Genomic DNA, 21,153 nt, shown 5'->3' on the forward strand with positions numbered 1-21,153 from the left:
AATTAATAGTGGTCAAGCTATTAGCTAACTGAATTTTTTCATACATTAAGATTCTCTAAAAAAATAAAGAGCATGGTTATGTCCAATATAACTTATTAAATAGCTTATGAAGGGTTATAACTTTAACCTAAGACATGAACAGCAGGAGCTATAAAGTTTGCTTGCAGGGCTCTTTCTGTCATTAGACCACCTCAAATGCAATTGCTACCTTGAGTTGCACTTTTCAACATTCCTTTGTCCCTGATGGAAAAAAGCACACCAGAGAAAGCACATTCAAAAAATCAACTAAAACTTCACTAAAGGGCACTAAGTTTATCTCAAGCACCACAGAAAAAAGATAAATGCTGTCCTTTTCTATTTGGATAGAGTGACACACGTTCCTTTAGAAGAATCCGATTTCTCTTTCCCCAGTGACTCTGCATCACAGTTATCTAAACTATAGGAGTAGCACCTCCATGTGTCCGTGCTCAGCCAGCAGCACTGGTGACCTCTGAAAGCTCATGTTGCTCTTCTGCTATCACAGTGGATAATCAACTGGTTAAAGCTGACAGGCTGTGAAAAATGATCCCTCTGCTTTGCTGTTGCTCCAACAGAAGTGATTCTCTGACAACTCCTTGTAACAGCCATGAGTACCTCTTCCAAAAAAGCTTTCTGTTCTGCAGGTGAGGTGGCAGTGGTGAAAATCTCCAACACTGGAATGTGAAAACACTAACCTTTTACTTAAGTTTAGCGTACCCATTCCAATCTATAAATAACATGTCATTCTATCAGAAATGCAGAAGGCTGAGGTTCGTTTTTCTCTCTACTACACAATAGCACATTTTTATTTTGATCTTCTTTTTCTCTGTCAGTCTTATGCTTTCATTTCTTGTTGAACACTGGCTTGTGTCAGTTTTGATGCCTGGTGACAGCAACTGATGCTGGCAGCTCAATTCAGTTTTAGTAACCTGAAAGGAAACGGAACTTACTGCCCTCCTAAGCTGAAGCATGATGCTTTCTTTTCTTGGCTCTCTGCACTGTGCCAGGGGGACAGTTTAAAGGTCCTCGAACTTTTGGCAGCTAACTTAATATTTTGATAGACACTCTTCGAATTTGTACATCACCATTGGCATTACAGGGAGCTTAGATGCCGAACTGGACACTGTATCAGTACTATATCAGTATTTCCTCACCATCTAAACCAATCATTTTCTAAAACATGAAAACCAATTTGATACTGAAGTTCATATCAAAATCTTCATTAATACCTAGACTTCTGGCAGTAACATGTTCAATACAGTTGCATCTGCATGGTTGGAGCACTTTTTCATATAATGTTACATCTGCGCCAGAAAATTATACACTGAGACTGATGTGGTCTCCATGCAGTGATAAGACAATAGGCGGAAGCAAGGAGAGTGGGACACAGGGTATGCACTACTGGGTCACAGGCAAGGAAAATCAGCAATTTCTCAGTGTTTAAGAAGACAACACCTTCCAGGCCCTGCAATGGGAGCCAAGGATCCCATGGCTCATCTTCCTTTTAAAGTCCTGCTCTGTGGAGATGATGATGGTCACTTCCAGGAGCTGCTTCTCTGTGGAGAGCCAGAAAACTCTAAGCTGATGTTCATGTTTCTCCATGTAATGATGTAATGATAAACTCACAGCTAAAGCATGAATCTTCAGCTTAGCTGGAATATCCAGCTCCAGCTGAGCTACAAATTGAGTATTATGTCACACAGGTACAGGCCTTCTCATTTTTTTTGCATACTTAAGTAGAAAAAGTGAAGAAAATAATGCAGAGAGAATGATACAGAAAAAGGTGTTCTAGATATGATAATGAGGGTGGAAAGTTGAAAGCTGTGCAGTCCCCCAGCTGTTCCTTTCAAGAGCAGAAATAGGGTGCATGCCTGAGGACGGCAGTTATGGCCCTCTTGATTTCACTGCTAAGTTCACCCCTAAATTATCAAAACACTTCCAAATCTAAAGAATATCTGACATCAGTTCTGTGCTATTATTTGAACTTGACTTCATCTTTTATTTTAGCCAGCTTGTACAAATTTACTCTTAGCACCTCTGGGAAAAACCTCAGGGATCTTTTCTGCTGTTTGCACATAGACCTCATCCATAATTCTAGAGCCTAATCCTCTGACGAAGACCTGAAATGCTGTTTATGAAGGACAACTTAACTTGAAGGGGAAGAAGTCTGTCTAGAGGTCAATTAGTTTTTAAATCTCTCTGGCCTGATGATTTTGGACCACAGGTTATGGCACTGTCGATGGATGCATTATTTTAAAGAATGTTGTGACTAGCTTGAGAGACATGGAGAAATACCCCAGTATAGATATGCATAAATACAGATATATAGATACCTGTCTTGGAAAGTTATCAGAGAATAACTTCTCAGATAAAAATATATCTGCGGTATGTTTTAAAGGCTTTTCTAAACAGGCTATAAAGAGTCTAGCAATTCAATTTTCATGTTTCAGCTATGGGCACAGAAGTTCTTTTGGTCTAGGAAAAGGTTTTACCTTTTTCTACAAACCTTACCTTAGATCACATGCTTAGATCACAGCTGTAAGAGCACCACATATTAAAAGATGTTGTCCTTTTAAAGGACTATAAATTTTCAGTTCTTTAAATATGAAGGCCAGCCAATGCAAAGGACTACAGTGAACCTTCATTTGGATTTTAAAATCAGTGAATTACGTAGGTCTATTTAATTTCCTTCAGCCCCCCCTTCCCCCCCCCCAATCTTGAAGAGGGTTTTATTTAGTGAGTAGTAATCCCAACAGAAACCTTAGCAACTGGACAGGGGAGAAAGAATGTGCAACGGAAATCAAAACTGAAGTGAAAACTCACAGTTGGGGCTGTTCAGCCTGGAGAAGAGAAGGCTGCATGGAGACCTCAGAGCAGCCTTCCAGTATATGGAGGGGGCCTATAGGGATGCTGGAGAGGGACTCTTCATTAAGGACTGTAGTGATAGGACAAGGGGTAATGGGTTAAAACTTAAACAGGGAAAGTTTAGATTGGATATAAGGAAGAAGTTCTTTACTGTGAGGGTGGTGAGGCACTGGAATGGGTTGCCCAGGGAGGTTGTGAATGCTTCATCCCTGGCAGTGTTCAAGGCCAGGTTGGACGAAGCCTTGGGTGGCATGGTTTAGTGTGGGGTGTCCCTGTCCATGGCAGGGGGATTGGAACTAGATGATCTTAAGGTCCTTTCCAACCCTAACTATTCTATGATTCTACGATCCATCGTTTGTAGAAATTCCATTTCCACCACTGCTAAGCACACTGAGCCAACAGCCTCACTGCAATGTTAAGGGAAAATTTTGCCTACTGTGATGTGCTAAAATAATATTTAGCTGTCTAGGCTTCCAGGATATTGGTCATAAAATTAAAAGCTGGGTCAAACACTAGAGAATAAATTTAATGTGATTAAAGCGAATAAAAGATCCAGTGTTCTGTCAGAGCAATGTATGTCATCCAAGCAGTTGGTAGTATCATCATTCATTAATATTACCTGGTACTTCCCGTTATAATAGTAGGTATGCAATTTGGTGACCTTCGGCCTCTAGGGATTACAGTTACTGTTCTCTATGCCTTCCATCTGCTCAACTCTTTCAGGGAAAACAGCAGCCTTTTTTCAAGAACAAGAAAAGTTTTGTCTTGTAAAGGTAGTTAGATCCTTAAATGCATTTAGCATTCCTTAAAAAAAAAACCAAACTACAGATATACTAGTGAAAATAATGTGGGTTGAAAACAGGTGCTAGCCCGGCTAATTGTGGAACTTCGGTTTGCTCCCTGTGGGATGGGATTTTGGGGATTAGGAGTCTGACAAGAGTATGAAAGAAGATCTCAAATGGGACCATCAGTGAATGTGACACTGATGAAATACAAACTAGGAATGAAAGAGCTTGAGTTGCTGAAGCTGCTTAGGCATCCATATTTCGAAAGGAGAGATTAGGATTTGCTAGGCAAGAATTCTTAAACTGAAATGGAGAGTAGAAGATGAAACTGGAGAAGCACAGAGGATGGATGATATGAGGCATAAGGAATTTTGAAGAGACAGTGTAAAGTAAGTTTTAAGGGACAGAGCACAAGGTATACATGATCAGGTCATGGGCAGGGAAACGACAGTGATGTCCAGGTGTCTAGGAAGGGGCCGCCTTCTGGGCACTGCAGTGGGAGCCAGGAATCCTGTGGCTCATCCTCCCTTAAACACCTTTCTCCATGCAGACAATGATGGTCACTACCCTGGCGGCTGCTTCTCTGTGCAAGAGCTGAGATGGGCAGAGAGCTCCTAGCCCCACAGCCCGCCTGGAGATTCAGCAGGGTGCCCCATGATGGAACTTCTGAGTTTCTTCCCATTGTTTAAAAAATTCAGCGCAAAGAGAAGCCGGGTATGTTGCTGTGGTTGCAGAACTCAAGTGCTTTACATATTAGGTAATGCTACCTTAAGGTTGCCTTTGTTGCCAGAATCTCAGCATCTGAAAAGCAGTGATAGAAGTCCTATCTAATAGAGAGTATTGTGAGGATTAATTGGGTGTGCTTTGAAAAGTGCTACATGGTTTTATCGTGTGTTTCTATTTATTTAACTTCTGACTCAAAAATCACAGAAATAAATTGGTGTGTTCCAAATAAGAAAAATATAGGAAACATTATCTTCTTTCTTCTAAAGCCGTACTACAAGCTATTGAGGAAATAAAAAAGAAAGAAAAAAAAAGGCACATGAAAGCATGTTTTGTTTTTTCATGTGAATGAATTTTGGTTTTCCTATGTTGAAAAAATGGAACACTGCATGCAAATATTGGGTCCCTGGCTTGGCTATTTGTTTGAAGACTAATCTGCATTTAGTTTTCCTAACTTCAAAGTGGTATTCTAAGAAGTGTTTATTGACAAGAGCAATAGGCAATCCACACTTTTTCGTTTCACATATTAAAAAAGTAAGTATAGAGAAAGATGAGACAAAAATGTGCCTTTTTGTCTCTTTTCTAAATGAGTGGGGAAAAATCACCATGATATAGGGGCGGTTAAAAGCCATCATTCTCAGAGCTGTTAATTTGTCAGTCTGGTAGATACTGCATTTTATGAAAGCAGCAGGTAAATGCATCTCAGCATCTTTGCCATTTTTAGGTCATTACCATTTATATTCTAGTTGCAGAAGTTTTGTTAGCTTTATAGTTGGCTAGCGTTGTCCATGTGAGTTGGTCTGCATGCACACTCCCTTTTGGGTTTTACATTTACATATTATCAATGCCTATTGCAAACAGTGGAGCCAAGGCACTGCTCTCTCTTAACTGGGAAATTTCTGACACTTCTGTATATAAGAGATCAAAATCCAGTAGAGCCCAAATTTGCCAGGGTTTTTTTTTTGTTTGTTTGGTTTTTTATTTTATTTTATTTTAACCAGCTGTTACTTTTTTATATTCTTCTTGGTGACGGTGAAGGAAGAAAGAAGAGGATGAATCTGTACAGAATAGATCTCAGGTATATAAAAGTGAATGTGATATTCACATTCTTTCTCCCCAAAAAAGAGAGAGCCTTACTTCTTTATGTGTGGTGTGGCTGCAAGGAAAAAGGACAGTTTTGCCTTCTCAAGTACAAAACATTTCTGAAAACTGCTTAAATCCCAGGGAAGTGTATGAAATGTAACATCTGACCCCTCTGGACCAGTCTAATGGTTCATAATCCTACCAGTAATGGTGACACCTGAGCCTGCTCAAAAAATGCTCATCAAAAATCCTGCCCTGCTTCTGCATTTAGTCAAACCTGAAACAGTGAGCTAAGCACTTAAAGGAAGCCAGATTTCAGGTATGAAATGCATAATAACTTATTCATCATTTAGGTACAGGTAATTAGTCTGCTCTTTAAAATTATGTGTAATATTTAGAGGAAGCCACCTTTTGTATAGTGGCTGAGAAATTAGAGCTTATTTGCAGACCCAGGAGTCCTGAGCTCAGCATCCTTCTCAATTCTTTTCATCCCTCCAAGCAGTGCCTTCCCCACCAGGAAGGCACTATGCCTGGGCTCCACCTCAAGCTCCAGCACATGGTGCACCATGGTGCATAGGGCTGCAGCTAGTTCCGTACCAAGTTCCCCCTTTGCCAAGACAGCTCTACCCTTGGACTCCCATCAGAGCAGCTTGTGAGTTTTGCATTAGGGAGTAGCTGGAAAGGAGCAGGTCTGGAAGCCTCCGAGGACAGCACTTCTCTGAAAGAGAACTGAGTCATACAACCCTGTCTGTTTGCTATCTCTGTAGCCCTATGGATTGTGTGTTTCTTTCCACAGAGTGGCACAGCTTCAGCTACAACTCCCACTGTAGTTTTGCTTTGAGCCTCGTTGCTAGGAGATGGCAGCTCTGAGTTCAGATCCCCTCCACCACAGCTAGCAAAGACCTGGCATCCCAAATTTTCTGCCTCTTCACAGTGCATTGCAAAAAGGAGCCAGAACTCAAGTCTCTCACTCATTGGCCGTTCGCTCTGGCACAAGGGCTGGTACACGCCAAGGTGCACCAAGTGCCCTTGCTATGCCCTCTGGACAGGCTCTGCTTGCTAGAAGCTCAGTGCATCAGCTCTGCAAGGAACTCACTGTTAGCTCTTCAGTGCACTGACTCTGGAGGACATGTAAATTCAGGGACAGCAAATTTGTGGGTTCCAGGCAGTCCAGGTAAGGAGACAGGCCCCCTGAGATACTCTGCTCAGCCATAAAAGTTAGTCCTGTTTGCACTGCACTCCTTGAGCACAGTCCAGTCCTCAATAAATTTGCAGAAAATCCCTTATGCTCTTTGTGAGAATGAGGCTCTGAGTGAGTCTATAGCAGGAAGTATCATCTAGTTTTAGGCATACGGATACAGAATGCGTCAGCCTTCAGAATGTTAAAGTTTTGGACAATGAGTTAAGCTTTGCTGCCAAGATAGATCTTTACTGTATAGCTTATGAATATTTTCTCAAAGAGTATAATACGTTTTCTCTTATAAGAAGAGACAGCAATGGCCTTTGGAGGTAGAAGGTGAATTACATTAAAGTTGAACCCCTGACAAAAATACATTGCAATTTTGGCTCTTTGTTTAAGCCTATTATTACTTGAGAAAATGCATAGGAGACCAGTGTAGCCAGCTTTTTTAACAATACAAAGCTTTGCCTCAGCTCATATTAATGCCCAGGAGGCTCCATTCTCATTGTTTATGGAATTAATTATCTGATGGTTCAGTGTTCTGTATTAAATATTAAAATATCTGTTAATAATATATATACCTTCTCCTGGGTCTTCTCAGTTGTGCCCAATTCTCTTTCACCAATACATATCTACAAGGCAGGGATGTCTTAATCTCAGAAGCTGGTAGTGTCTTATTTGAGAGGTAGAATTGGCAACTGCTTCTAATACAAACAGGAAAGCTACTTTAGTACCCTTTTGGCTTCAACACAGAGACTGGACACTGTTTGAACTATTTGATTGCTGTGTGCTGTTATACACATTCTTATTTTTAAGTAAGCATTGTAAAAAAGGGTTGGAGATATTTTAGAGCATTCTTAATAAGTTTGGTATATTTAGCAACCATAAAAAGATTGTGCAGGGGAGAGAGGCATGAAATGGACAAAGTCTTACATAAAGGGGGGATAATTCTGAGAGGCCATTTTTCAGTTAACTACTCTGAAAATGTCGGCAAACATTCTCACCTCTATTTTTCAAATACTGATCTTCTGTAGATCCATTTGAAACCACTGAAATATGTTTTCCTTAGTTAAGAGTATAAAATCAGGCCCATGAAAAGGCCCCAGCTTAAAGAAAACATTCAAGTATATTTGCAGACTAAATCAGAAGTTCTGGCACTCAGGTCCCTATGGTGGGTGGAGCAGTCACATGCTGATCATTTTCCTCATTTCCAACTACTAAAACACATTAAATCTTATATTAATGCTTTTCTTTTCACCTGTGTCATTACTAAAGTTGCTACAGGGGCATTCTCTGATGATATGTGGAGGTGAGGTGCTCTAAGCAGTAGCAGTATTAAGTGTAGAAGGGGAAAAAAATACACCTAAATCATGATCTTCTTTAGGGGAAAATTGGAGGGCTGTTGTGCTAAATCCTGTTAAATATTGTGCATACATCTCAGAGGCAAACAGGGAGCACTGAAGGCAACTCATGGTATACAATCAGCAGCTGCTCATACACACATAACCAATGCTTTCAAGTCACATTTGTAGACACCTGCTTACCACTTGGCCCATGTATGGATGGACATTGACTCAGCCCTCTGCAAATATAGGAAATGCTGCTTTATTCCATTCCTCTATTTCTTCTGTCATTTCTGAGGCTGGTGCATCAAAAGAAGTGATTAGTGCATTCTCTATTGGTTTGTCTTATCAGGAAAGATGTGATTTGCTGGCTCGGAAGAATTATTCTTGTACTCAGAAAATAATGGCTTTTTTCCATCCTTTCCATGCTATTTCTGGACATAGTCAGGTTTTGCAGGAGACTGTGACCTCTTCAGGGTGAGAGGATGCATCTTCTCCTTTGAGAAAGAGTGTGGTTGGCTTGTGGAACACAAATGAATATTCTCAGATTTGTAGGAAACCAAATATTCTTGTTTATTTCTTTCTGAAAAGAAATAATGGTCAATCAAAAACTCATCTGTGCTTGTTTAATGTGCTTGTTTTATACTCTTCTGAAAGTAATAAATGTGGAGTCTTAACCATGGAAAAGACCCTCTAGTGCAAGGATAAATGTAACAATAATTCAAAACCTTTCCTTGTTTTTGCAGGATGAGGCTGCTCCGGCTGACAAGCAGTACAAACAGGAACCAGCCCAGGTCACTTACTCAACATCAGCTGTTTCCAGCACACAGGAGGTGTTGTACATCAATGGCAATGGGACCTACAGTTACCATAGTTACAGAGGGCTCGGAGGTGGGCTGCTAAATCTCAACGATGCTTCTGGCAGTGGTGAGTTTCCTTACAAAATGTGCCTGTGTGTATATGTGCTCATGTGTACGTTTCCCCCTGCTGCCCAGAAAGCTAGTCAAAGGCGTTCAATATCCATAGGCTATTATCACATAATGAGCAGGAACACAATCCCACAAACAGCTACTGCTGAGCAAAATACTTGCTCACTGCATGCTAGTCTCCTTTAAGTTTCAAGGGACTAATTCACAATAGGGCAAGACTGAGCATGCAGTCTCAAACAAAGCTGAATAAAAAAATGCCAGGTTAAATCTTCAGTCGATTCACACAACTTTATGAGGAACTACCCTGTCATTATTGTCTTCACCTATACTGATCACACACTGAGGCCATTATTGTCTTTGTAGTTGGAGTTTGTAAACACTGAACTCTGTATTTTGTAACATAAATGAATTGACCAAGATTTCTCACATGATCTCCCTAGCTACTTTAATTTACTGCAGATAAGGATCTGCCATACCAAGTGTTAAATGAGAAACCAGCATCGAATCATAGAATCATAGAATCATAGAATAGTTAGGGTTGGAAAGGACCTTGAGATCATCTAGTTCCAAACCCTCTGCCATGGGCAGGGACACCTTACGCTAAAACATATCACCCAAGGCCTCGTCCAACCTGGTCTTGAACACTGCCAAGGATGGAGCATTCACAACCTCCCTGGGCAACCCATTCCAGTGCCTCACCCCCCAACAGGGAAGAATTTCCTCCTTATAGCCAATCTAAACTTCCCCTGTTTAAGTTTTAACCCGTTACCCCTTGTCCTATCACTACAGTTCTTAATGAAGAGTCCCTCTCCAGCATCCCTATAGGCCTCCTTCAGATACTGGAAGGCTGCCATGAGGTCTCCACGCAGCCTTCTCTTCTCCAGGCTGAACAACCCCAACTTCCTCAGTCTGTCTTCATACGGGAGGTGCTTCAGTCCCCTGATCATCCTCGTGGCCCTTCTCTGGACTTGTTCCAACAGTTCCATGTCCTTTTTATGTTGAGGACACCAGAACTGCACACAATACTCCAGGTGAGGTCTCACAAGCGATCACAAGGGGCAGGATCACCTCCTTCGACCTGCTGGTCATGCTGCTTTTGATGCAGCCCAGGATACGGTTGGCTTTCTGGGCTGCAGGCGCACGCTGCTGGCTCATGTTCATTTTCTCATTGACCAGCACCCCCAAGTCCTTCTCTGCAGGGCTGCTCTGAATCTCTTCTCTGCCCAACCTGTAGCTGTGCCTGGGATTGCTCCGACCCAGGTGTAGGACCTTGCACTTGGCATGGTTAAACTTCATGAGGTTGGCATCAGCCCACCTCACAAGTGTGTCAAGGTCCCTCTGGATGGCATTCCTTCCCCCCAGGGTATCAACCGAACCACACAGCTTGGTGTCATCGGCAAACTTGCTGAGGGCGCACTCAATCCCACTGTCCATGTCACCAACAAAGAGGTTGAACAAGACCGGTCCAAGCACCGATCCCTGAGGGACACCACTCGTTACTGGTCTCCAGCTGGACATTGAGCCATTGACCACAACTCTTTGTGTGTGGCCATCCAGCCAGTTCTTTATCCACTGAGTGGTCCATCCATCAAATTGATGTCTCTCCAATTTAGAGAGAAGGATGTCGTGTGGGACAGTGTCGAACGCTTTACACAAGTCCAGGTAGATGACATCAACTGCTTTACCCCTGTCCATCAGTTCTGTAGCCCCATCATAGAAGGCCACCAAATTGGTCAGGCAGGATTTCCCCTTAGTGAAGCCATGCTGGCTGTCACCAAGCACCTTGTTGATTTTCATGTGCCTTAGCAAGCCTTCCAGGAGAATCTGCTCCAAGATTTTGCCAGGCACAGAGCTGACACTGACTGGTCTGTAATTCCCTGGGTCATCCATTTTCCCCTTCTTGAAAATGGGGGTTATATTTCCCTTTTTCCGGTCATCAGGAACTTCACCTGACTGCCATGATTTCTCAAATATGATGGCCAGTGGCTTAGCAACTTCATTCGCCAGCTCCTTCAGGACCCACAGATGGATCTCATCAGGACCCACAGACTTGTGCACATTCAGACTTTTAAGGTGGTCTCGAACCAGTTCCTCTCCTACAGTGGGCCCAAGGTCTTCATTCTCACAGTCCCTGCATCTGCCTTCCAAGACTTGGGTGGTTTGGTCAGAGCCTTTGCCAGTGAAGACCGAGGCAAAGAAGTCATTCAGAACCTCAGCCTTCTCCAAATCCTGTGTAGCCAGTTCTCCTGAGAGCTTTCTGAGGAGGACTATGTTCTCCCTAGTCTGTTTTTTATTTGCTATGTACCTGTAGAATCCCTTCCTGTTGTCTTTAATACCTCTAGCTAAGTTTAATTCTAACTGGGCCCTAGCTTTCCTAACCTGGTTCCTAATTTCCTGGACAACATCCCTGTACTCTTCCCATGCCACCTGTCCTTGCTTCCACTTATTATAAGCCTCTTTTTTCAACTGAATTTTCCTCAGGAGCTCCTTATCCATCCAAGGAGGCCTCCTGGCCCTCCTGCTGCACTTCCTTCTGGTTGGGATGCAACACTCCTGAGCTTGTAGCAGGTGATCCTTGAATATCAACCAACAGTCTTGGGCCCCCCTGCCCTCTAGGGCTGTATCCCATGGAACCTTACTAAGCAGGTTCCTGAAGAGGCCAAAGTCTGCTCTTTTGAAGTCCAGGGCAGTGAGCTTGCTGCACGCTCTTCTCACTGTCCTGAGGATCTCAAATTCGAGCATCTCATGATCGCTGCATCCAAGTTGCCCTGGAACGTCACATTTCCAATCAGCCCTTCCGTGTTGGTGAGCATGAGGTCAAGCAAGGCACCTCTCCTTGTCGGCTCCTCTATCACTTGCAGAAGGAAGTTGTCTTCCACACAATCGAGGAACCTCCTGGATTGCTTGTGCCAGGCCGTACCATCCTTCCAACAGATGTCAGGGTGGTTGAAGTCCCCCATGAGAACAAGGGCCTGTGAGGCTTTTCCTATCTGTCTATGGAGTGCTTCATCTGCCGGTTCTCCTTGGTCAGGCGGTCTGTAACAGATCCCCACAGTAATGTCTCCCATAGCTATATTCCCTTTAACCCTGACCCACAAACTCTCTGTTCACTGCTCACCTGTCCCCAGACAAGAGTTCCATACTCTCCAGCCCATCCCTAACATAAAGGGCAATTCCCCCTCCCCGCCTGCCAGGCCTGTCTTTTCTAAAGAGCCTGTAACCTTCCATTCCAACACTTCAGTCATAGGAGCCATCCCACCATGTTTCTGTGATGCCTATTATATCATACCCCCATAAACTTGCACACATCTCTAATTCTCTTGTCTGTTCCCCATGCTGCAGGCATTTGTATAGAGGCATCTGAGCCGAGCTCCAACTGAACCCGGCTCATTGGCTGGAGAGGCTGGAATATCTCTACATCACTCCGAGCATTTATTATAGGTGCTGGCAACTGACTGGGTGTGTTGGGATGGAATGATGCCCCCCTCCCCCAACACATCTAGTTTAAAGCCTCCTTGACCAGCCTGGCAAGCCTCCTACCAAAACTGCTCTTTCCCTTCGTTATCCATCTATAATCTAAACTGAAAATGGTGCAGGTAATTATGTGTCACCGCAAGGCTGTATGACCCTCTGAAACAAACCCAGCGGTGTCATTGATTTAGATAACATTCCTTTCTTTTTACATTCACAAGAATTTGTAATGAACAAATGTAAATGAATTGTATTATTTGTATGAAATAGTCCCCCACATTGATTTCATACAAATTCAGAGCAAAGGACAAGGTTTGCCCATTCTGATAACAAAGGTATTGTCTGTCTGTCAGCAAAAGGTGATTACTCTGGAAGCCTGATGTTCTCTTGCTTCCAAGAACCATACTTAAAATATGTCTCAGAGGACAGGGAAATCCCTGGGGGTTTGTCCTGGCTGATCCCTCTCTGGCTGAGGAGAGTGCTGTTTCAGTACATGGGCTAACATAGGCAAGATGGTAATTGTTCAGCTACGGCCTCTATATTCAACATGCTAAGCAATTTTCAAAACATGATCAGAGCTGCAGCCTGTGAGGAGTTATTGGTATGTGGTGTCCTGATGACCTTCAGTTGTGTCTGCTTCCTCACGTCCCCCCACATCCCAAAACCCTCAAAGATATGTGAATAATTTGCATTAAGTTTTCAAAAGGCTTTAAAAAGATAATATTTTAGTTGTCAAAAGTCTTTGACTTAAAGAGTGAATGACTATTACAATGGTTTCCATATGCATGAAAAACACATGAGGTACTGAATATGATCTCTGGTCAAATATTTTCATAAGAGTAAGACAGGCTGTGGAAATCTGATTTCTTGCAAAAATGAACAAGAACTTTAAAATTGTCTTTTACATTGTGTCAGAGAAGATCTGAGCCAGTTCCCACTGCAAACAGTTGATATTAGCTCTTTTACCCAAGTAAGAGTAGCATTAAACTCCCCATGTGTTGTCAGCAGAAACCATCGGATTTGTCCTGTTTTACATAATCTTAAACTGTGAGGAATCACAACTGTTTTGTGTATTTGTTCTTCCCTTCAACCCTGTTGTAATAGGATACAGTTCCGTAACTCCCATTTTTCAGTGAATTGGGGGGTTTAGGCAAAAGTATTCTATGTCACCTCAGCATGCAATTTAAAAAAAAAATAAGGTACAAATTAAACATCGTAAATTAGTGTTGCTTTCTGATTTAGAAGCAACATTTTCTCTGTACCTTTACCATGGAGGACTTCAGTGGTTTTTCACAATTAAAGCTCAAGATGGGTTTTGCAGGACAAACAGTGATTATTCAGGAACTGCCAGACGCTGCACAGCTAATGCAGCCAGGGAACTGTGCAGGACACTGCATTTCCCTGGGTAGCATCGTTGGGGACCAATGGATGCTTACAGTTTGCATACTGACATAGGCTCAAATATTTCTTCTTGCTTGCCTTTTCCTACTTGCACTAGAAAATTTCATTGCCCTCTTGACAGACCTCACAGGACAGTTGTTTGCAGTTGTTACACTGTTTCAGGGACTCTTGTTCCAAGCATATAGTAGCCTGTCTGGAGCCCGGATCAGGGATATCACCAGGGCGCTCCCCAGCCTGGTGCACCTGACAGACTGCTACCCGCTGCTGGTCTTCCAGACAGGTGAGGGGGAAGCTGCTTCCCGCAGTCTGAGGGGGATTAAGAAAGACTACAGGGCCTTGGGGCGGATGGTGAAAGAGTCTGGGGCTCAAGTGATCTTCTCCTCACTCCTTCCATCTTCCACTGGTGATGTGAGGCAGAATGGGAAAATTCAGTCCATAAACGATTGGCTTCGAGACTGGTGCTACAGGCAGGGCTTTGGATTCTTTGATAACGGCTGGTTTTATAGGGCACCAGTCTGGACAGCGGCATGTGGGAAAGGTTTGTCTCACAGGGGCAAAAGGATGCTGGGGCACGAATTAGCAGGGCTCATTTGGAGAGCTTTAAACTGGATTCGAAGGGGGATGGGGTTGTAGCTGGGCTTGCCCCAGTGGGGCAGCACTCCAGAACTGATGAAGACTGGGAGGCCTCCTATAATCCTAGGGTGAAATCGGTGTGCTCAGCTCGCTCCCTGAAATGTCTGTACACCAATGCGCGCAGCATGGGAATAAGCAGGAGGAGTTGGAAACCTGTGTTAAGTCAGGAGACTATGATCTGGTGGCAATTACAGAGACGTGGTGGGACAGCTCACATGACTGGAATATAGTCATGGAGGGCTATGTCCTTTTCAGGAGAGACAGGCCAGCCAGGTGGGGTGGTGGGGTTGCTCTTTATGTGCGAGAGCAGCTACAACGCACCGAGTTCTGTCCAGGGACAGATGACGAGCGAGTTGAGAGTCTGTGGGTGAGAATTAAGGGGCAGGCTGGCAGGGGGGATACTGCTGTGGGTGTCTGTTACAGACCACCAGATCAGGGTGAGGAAGTTGACGAGGCCTTCTACAGGCAGCTGAGAGCGGCCTCACAGTCACAGGCTGTGGTCGTTGTGGGGGATTTTAACTTCCCTGATGTTTGCTGGAGGGACCACTCAGCAACCCAGCCACAGTCCAGGAGGTTCCTCCAGTGTGTGGATGATAACTTCCTCCTGCAAATGGTGGATGAGCCAACCAGGAGAGGAGCGCTGCTGGATCTCATCCTCACTAACAAGGAGGGTCTGGTCGAAGCAGTAAGGGTTGAGGGCTGCCTTGGTTGCAGCGACCACGAGATGGTGGAATTCAGGATCTTGTGTGGTAGGACCAGTAGAATAGCAAGTAGAATTGCAACCCTGGACTTTAGCAGGGCAAACTTTGGCCTTTTCAAGCAATTGCTAAGGGAAATCCCATGGGCAAGGCTGTTTGAAGGTAAAGGGGCCCAAGACAGTTGGTTGGCATTCAAGGATTGCTTTTTCCGAGCTCAAGATCAGAGCATCTTGACACGTAGGAAGTCAAGGAAGAGGGCCAGGAGACCTGCGTGGCTAAATAGGGAATTGCTGGGTATGCTCAAGTGGAAGAGGAGAGTTTACAGGTCATGGAAGGAGGGGCTGGCCACTTGGGAGGAATATAAGGCTGCTGCTAGAGGATGTAGGAAGGCAGCTAGGAGGACTAAGGCCTCCTTAGAATTAAATCTGGCGAGAAGGGTCAAGGACAGCAAAAAGAGCTTTTTCAAATACATGGCAGGCAAAACTAACACCAGAGGCAATGTAGGCCCACTGATGAACGGGATGGGTGCCCTGGTGACAGAAGATGCAGAGATGGCAGAGTTACTGAATGCCTTCTTTGTCTCTGTCTACTCTGCCGGAGGCAGTCGTGAAGAGCCCTGTACCCCGAGACCTTAGATGAAGTCAGGTCAACGGAGCGGTTTGCCTTAGTCGATGTGGAATGGGTTAGAGACCAGTTGAGCAATCTGGACATCCATAAATCCATGGGTCCAGATGGGATGCACCCGCGGGTGCTGAGGGAACTGGCGGAAGTCATTGCTAGACCACTCTCCATCATCTTTACCAAGTCTTGGGAAACGGGAGAGGTGCCTGAGGACTGGAGGAAAGCAAATGTCACTCCAGTCTTCAAAAAGGGCAAGAAGGAGGACCCGGGTAAATATAGACCGGTCAGCCTCACCTCCATCCCTGGGAAAGTGATGGAACACCTTATCCTTGGTGCCATCTTAAGGCATATCAAGGATAAGAGGGTTATGAGGGGCAGTCAACATGGCTTCACCAAGGGGAAATCATGTTTGACCAATCTCATAGCCTTTTATGAGGAAATAACACGGTGGATGGATGATGGCAGAGCGGTGGATGTGGTCTACCTTGACTTCAGCAAAGCATTTGACACAGTCTCCCACAGCATCCTCACAGCTAAATTGAGGAAGTGTGGTCTGGATGATCAGGTAGTGAGGTGGACTGTGAACTGACTGAAGGAGAGAAGCCAGAGAGTTGTAGTCTATGGGGCGGAGTCTAGTTGGAGGCCTGTATCTAGTGGAGTGCCTCAAGGGTCAGTACTGGGACCAGTATTATTTAATATATTCATCAACGATTTAGATGAGGGAATTGAGTGTACTATCAGCAAGTTTGCTGATGACACTAAGCTGGGAGGAGTGGCTGACACGCCAGAAGGCTGTGCTGCCATCCAGCGAGACCTGGACAGGCTGGAGAGTTGGGCAGGGAATAACTTGATGAAATATAACAAGGGAAAGTGTAGAGTCCTGCATCTGGGCAGGAACAACCCCAGGTTCCAGTATAGGCTGGGAAAAGACCTGTTAGAGAGCAGTGTAGGGGAGAGGGACCTGGGGGTCCTAGTGGACGACAGGATGACCATGAGCCAACACTGTGCCCTTGTGGCCAAGAAGGCCAATGGCATCCTGGGGTATATTAGAAGGGGGGTGGTTAGTAGGTCGAGAGAGGTCCTCCTTCCCCTCTACTCTGCCCTGGTGAGACCACATCTGGAATATTGTGTCCAGTTGTGGGCCCCTCAGTTCAAGAAGGACAGGGACCTGCTGGAGAGAGTCCAGCGCAGGGCAGCGAAGATGATTAAGGGAGTGGAGCATCTCCCTTATGAGGAAAGACTGAGGGAGCTGGGTCTCTAGGGAAGAGGAGACTGAGAGGTGACCTTATTAGTGTATATAAATATATAAAGGGGGAGTGTCACGAGGATGGAGCCAGGCTCTACTCAGTAGCAAACAATGATAGGACAAGGGGTAATGGGTACAAACTGGAACACAAGAGGTTCCACTTAAACTTGAGAAGAAACTTCTTCTCAGTGAGGGTGACAGAACACTGGAACAGGCTGCCCAGGGAGGTTGTGGAGTCTCCTTCCCTGGAGACATTCAAAACTCCCCTGGACACATTCCTGTGTAACATTATCTAGGTGTTCCTGCTCCATCAGGGGGATTGGACTAGATGATCTTTTGAGGTCCCTTCCAATCTCTAGCATACTGTGTGATATGCAAGGCTGTTATGATGGTTAATAAGTTCCTTTTCTGGAGGATAGGATATGTGCTTGTGAATTTTTTCGGGACCTAAGAAAAAAAAAATTAAGAATGAATTTCCTTTTCAATTTAGTAACCCATGAAAGGTTCTTGTCATGTTTGCAAATGTTCTAGAGTAAAAACAAATATACACCTCAGGCCGGATGTGTGTATAAACAAATACGGCCTGGTTTTGTGTATCTGCTAAAGCAGAAAAAAAAGGAAAAGTTGCAAAAGATAGCTAAAACTCAATGCTTGAATGTCTTTTTCTGGACCTTCCCTCAAAGTAATATAATGACTGTGTCTAGTTAGCTCTCCTATTTAGTACTCCAACTGATGCGTGTATTTTTTGTACTGTGACTCAATTAATTTGGTTATTTCCTCCCCCCATAAAGTTCATCCCTACTCTGATCCCACCTTAGCTATCTGCTTGCCCAGCTGTTCTGGTGTCTCTGGCTCTGGGACCTCTCTGTGCCTGCTGTTGCAGTGTTTCTCTCCTCAGCATGTCCTTTCACATGGCTAATTATAGAACCATAATTAGCTCCTTACACAACTGTATGGGGCAAGCCTTCATGCAACTGCTCAATATGAGCAAGCAGAATGCAACAGCTTGTACGGTGACCCCTCCTTTATTGTAGACAGGAAAAAAAAGCACAGCAGGAAAAGGCTTGGGCTTATAGCACCAAGGTCTCTTTTTTCCCCTGCTGTTAAACCCTTTAGGCCAAGCCAGCTTGGCTGGAAACCTTTACCCCATCACCAAGAAATCTGTGGGTTGGGGAGAAGCCTGTGGGTACATTGTCCTTGATTCTTATAAATCTTAGAAGAGGGCTGTTCTTTGAGAAGGGTGGATTTCCATGGCTCTCTTTTTAAGGCTAATGCAGTTCCTGCTACAGAACTGAATGGAGAATCTACAAGGTGGGGTAGCCCAGCGGGTACAAACAAAACTTGCTTGCCAGCTTGTAGCCAGCCACCAAGGCTTCAGCTGGACCTGCTCCATCACACCTGGACCAAGCTTGGAGGGATGGCCCAGCTTGAGGGCAGGAGGGTGAGGATTAGAGGCAGTCTGTTCTGTTAGGAGCAAAATCTCTTGCTGTTGCCAGAAGCTGTTGAAGTCCCTGCATGCTGTCTAAGCATCTCCTGACAGCGTGGGATCACCCCACCTCCCCATGTGTTTCTCTCCAGTGGGTTGCCATCCACCCTCTCCTGCTGACTGTCAGCTGTCAGCACTCTGAAGTCAGGGCAGGCTTGTCAGAGCCTTGCTCTCCATAGCTACTTTTCCTGAAGTCTGTTTTCCCTAAGAGGTGTGGACAGGATTTGTGATGTGAAGTTGTTTCTTCATCATTACCTGGTTTTCTAGGTGGAAATGTCAATTTCCCTTTGTGTGTGTAAAAAGAGAGGATGTTTCAGACTCAGTGGCTGATCGGCCATGCAAAACCTGCCTTCATGTCATGGTAAGAGGAAGCAGCTGTTGTGTCTCTGTTTCTCTACACAGATCTGCAGCCTACCTCCACCACAGCTGCAACTCAGCACTGCATCCCAGGCACCACAAACGTCCAGTCCCCTTCCAGCTCAGGTGAGTCCTCCCACCGAATCTGAATATGTTCATACCACAAGCAAATCAGCCTTCCTGGTCCTTCTGCCTCCTGAACCTTCATGTGGCACAGCCCTGCTGAAGACGAGCTGGGGGAAGCTCCTGGAGCTGATGCTGCTGAGTGGTGCTTCTTCACTTTTGTATGTGACAGTAAAGAGGATGCTTCATTTCTGCAGCCTCAGATTTGGTGAGGTTGTAACCTTCTGTAAAATGTTGGTGTTTGCATGATCAGTAGAGGCTTCTTGGCAATAAACTAGGAAAAAAAAAAGAAGTCCAGCTGAGCATATACAGTATAAAGCTAATTCTTAAAGTGCTGACTGGGTTACCAGTGCAGCAGCATGGCTAGCTGCAATGTAGGGGTTGACAGTTTTTTGCTGTGGTTGATCTCTCCAGCTCTTTTTTATACCTCTACTGTTGCACAGCCTCCTGTCTTCTCAGTCCTACCCTAATGGCATCAAAGTAGAAAGAGATGAGACAAAACAGCTAGGCTCCAACACAGCTGGAGCCTGGGGCATGAAGGAATGCAGAACAGGGGTGATAGAGTTAGGAACCTGGGAGAGTGCATTTAGTCCCATTTTAAAAAGGCAAAATGTGGGCTTGGGAGATGCTAAATCATTTGACCGGTGTTGTGGCAAAGATGGGAATTTCTTGCTGGGAAATGCTGGCTGAATTCTATAATAGACTCATCCTTACATTCCTCATCACCTTCCCTCCTCCTCTTCAAATTATTAGACACATGGTATATGCAAGTATTAATCTGCTCCCACCGTAGGAATGGAGATGGAATGTCTGTGGATATATTGGGCAGTATCCTACTTTTCTAGCTTTGTTCATAGTTCAGGATACAGCCATTATGACAAGGCAGGTATATGCCACCTAATTAATCTCCTATGGTGGAGAGGAAACATTAGTGTTTCTGTACATAATCATTTCATCACAAACCAGTGTGCTTGATGATTGTTGAAAATTCATGATAATTTCTGTGTTTTCAGACATTTCTGTGTTTTCATATCTCTTTCCTCAGGCAACGCAGCAGTTTTTTCTGCTATCTAATTTAGCTGAAGGTGTGTTTCCCAGAGGGAAAGGTGTAGAAGGGAGAAGGAAACTTGAAAGATCCAATTCATTAGTCCCTGTTTTCTTGATCTGAGCTCTGGCACTTCAAACAATAGTGTTACTCACATCTGCTCTGTATTTGAAGGCAGGAGGCAAAGAAACATCGACAGATGCATAATGTCACAATAAAACATTCTTGCAATAATAAATACATCTGATTTGGAAAAAGTAGCATACTTTGATAGCTGTTTCTATTTATTTTTATTGGAGTATGTGAGAATCTAGTGCATACTTTTAGAACCACTCATGGTAAAAAAGGGGAGAGGTGCAACAGAAAAGATGGGCAAGAAAGATTTCAAGGCATGGGCAAATGTATTTTTCTATAGTGAAGTGCCACTGCTTTTTACATCTTCACTGATGAAAAAGGTTGCTCACCTATTAATGAGAATGTAGAAGCATGGCTGCTTAAGCACATCTAACTTTTAAAAATTATTTTTGTTATTCTAAATTAATATCTGCAATATTTATAACCATTTTGAGAGTCACTGACACATTTATTATTCTCAGTAGCTGTTAATTATAAGATTGGTAGCTACCGAGTGACAACACACAATTCTTAAGGGATTTTTGCTGAGACAGTTGATACTGTCTAAGCAATCAGTAACAGCACGTCCACATCTGACCCATATTTTGGAATTTGACATAAATCTTGTTGCTGATGTGTAATGCATGAGGCAATAACTAGTTCCACTTAAGTCTTGTAATTTACAGAAAAGACATTTGTCCTGCAGTGTATTTAATTTTAGGTATTCCAAGCAGCTAATTTGATAAATGATTGTCTAGCACATTAAGAGTAGGTTTTCAGAGTTCTCATATTCAGCTTGATGTTGTTCCAAAAAGAACAGTTTCATTTCACAAGGGCAATCAGGTCTATGTAACTGGACTGAGGTGGCAAATTGAAAATATTACCATGTTGAAGTGTCAATCAGGTGGCCTTCCAAGAGGCAAAGAACAATGCTTCAGTTTTCTGAAAAAATATAAAAGAAAGGATCTGTCTCAGTAGTTTGTTAAACCTACTGCTTAAGAGAATGTTGTGCTCTCATAAAAACGTGGGAGG

General features: G+C 43.9%; 1 protein-coding gene across 6 annotated transcripts in view; it reads left to right on the plus strand.

Annotated features, from left to right (window-relative positions):
* NOL4 (nucleolar protein 4) overlaps positions 1-21,153 on the plus strand; it is a 204,221-nt gene that overhangs the window by 177,292 nt on the left and 5,776 nt on the right. For 5 of the 6 annotated variants that reach the window (XM_062633480.1, XM_062633483.1, XM_062633481.1 and 2 more), the window contains 2 exons: positions 8,744-8,924; positions 18,885-18,965. In XM_062633480.1, the coding sequence (XP_062489464.1) occupies positions 8,744-8,924; positions 18,885-18,965 (262 nt within the window). Of the gene's footprint in view, positions 1-8,743; positions 8,925-18,884; positions 18,966-20,007; positions 21,120-21,153 lie in introns of those variants that run through there. The other variant, XM_062633482.1, reaches the window with a different exon arrangement.

Source organism: Pezoporus occidentalis, unplaced genomic scaffold, assembly GCF_034315485.1.
Source record: "Pezoporus occidentalis ecotype Australia unplaced genomic scaffold, CSIRO_AGI_Poc_V1 ctg4, whole genome shotgun sequence".
Classification (NCBI taxonomy): domain Eukaryota; kingdom Metazoa; phylum Chordata; class Aves; order Psittaciformes; family Psittacidae; genus Pezoporus; species Pezoporus occidentalis.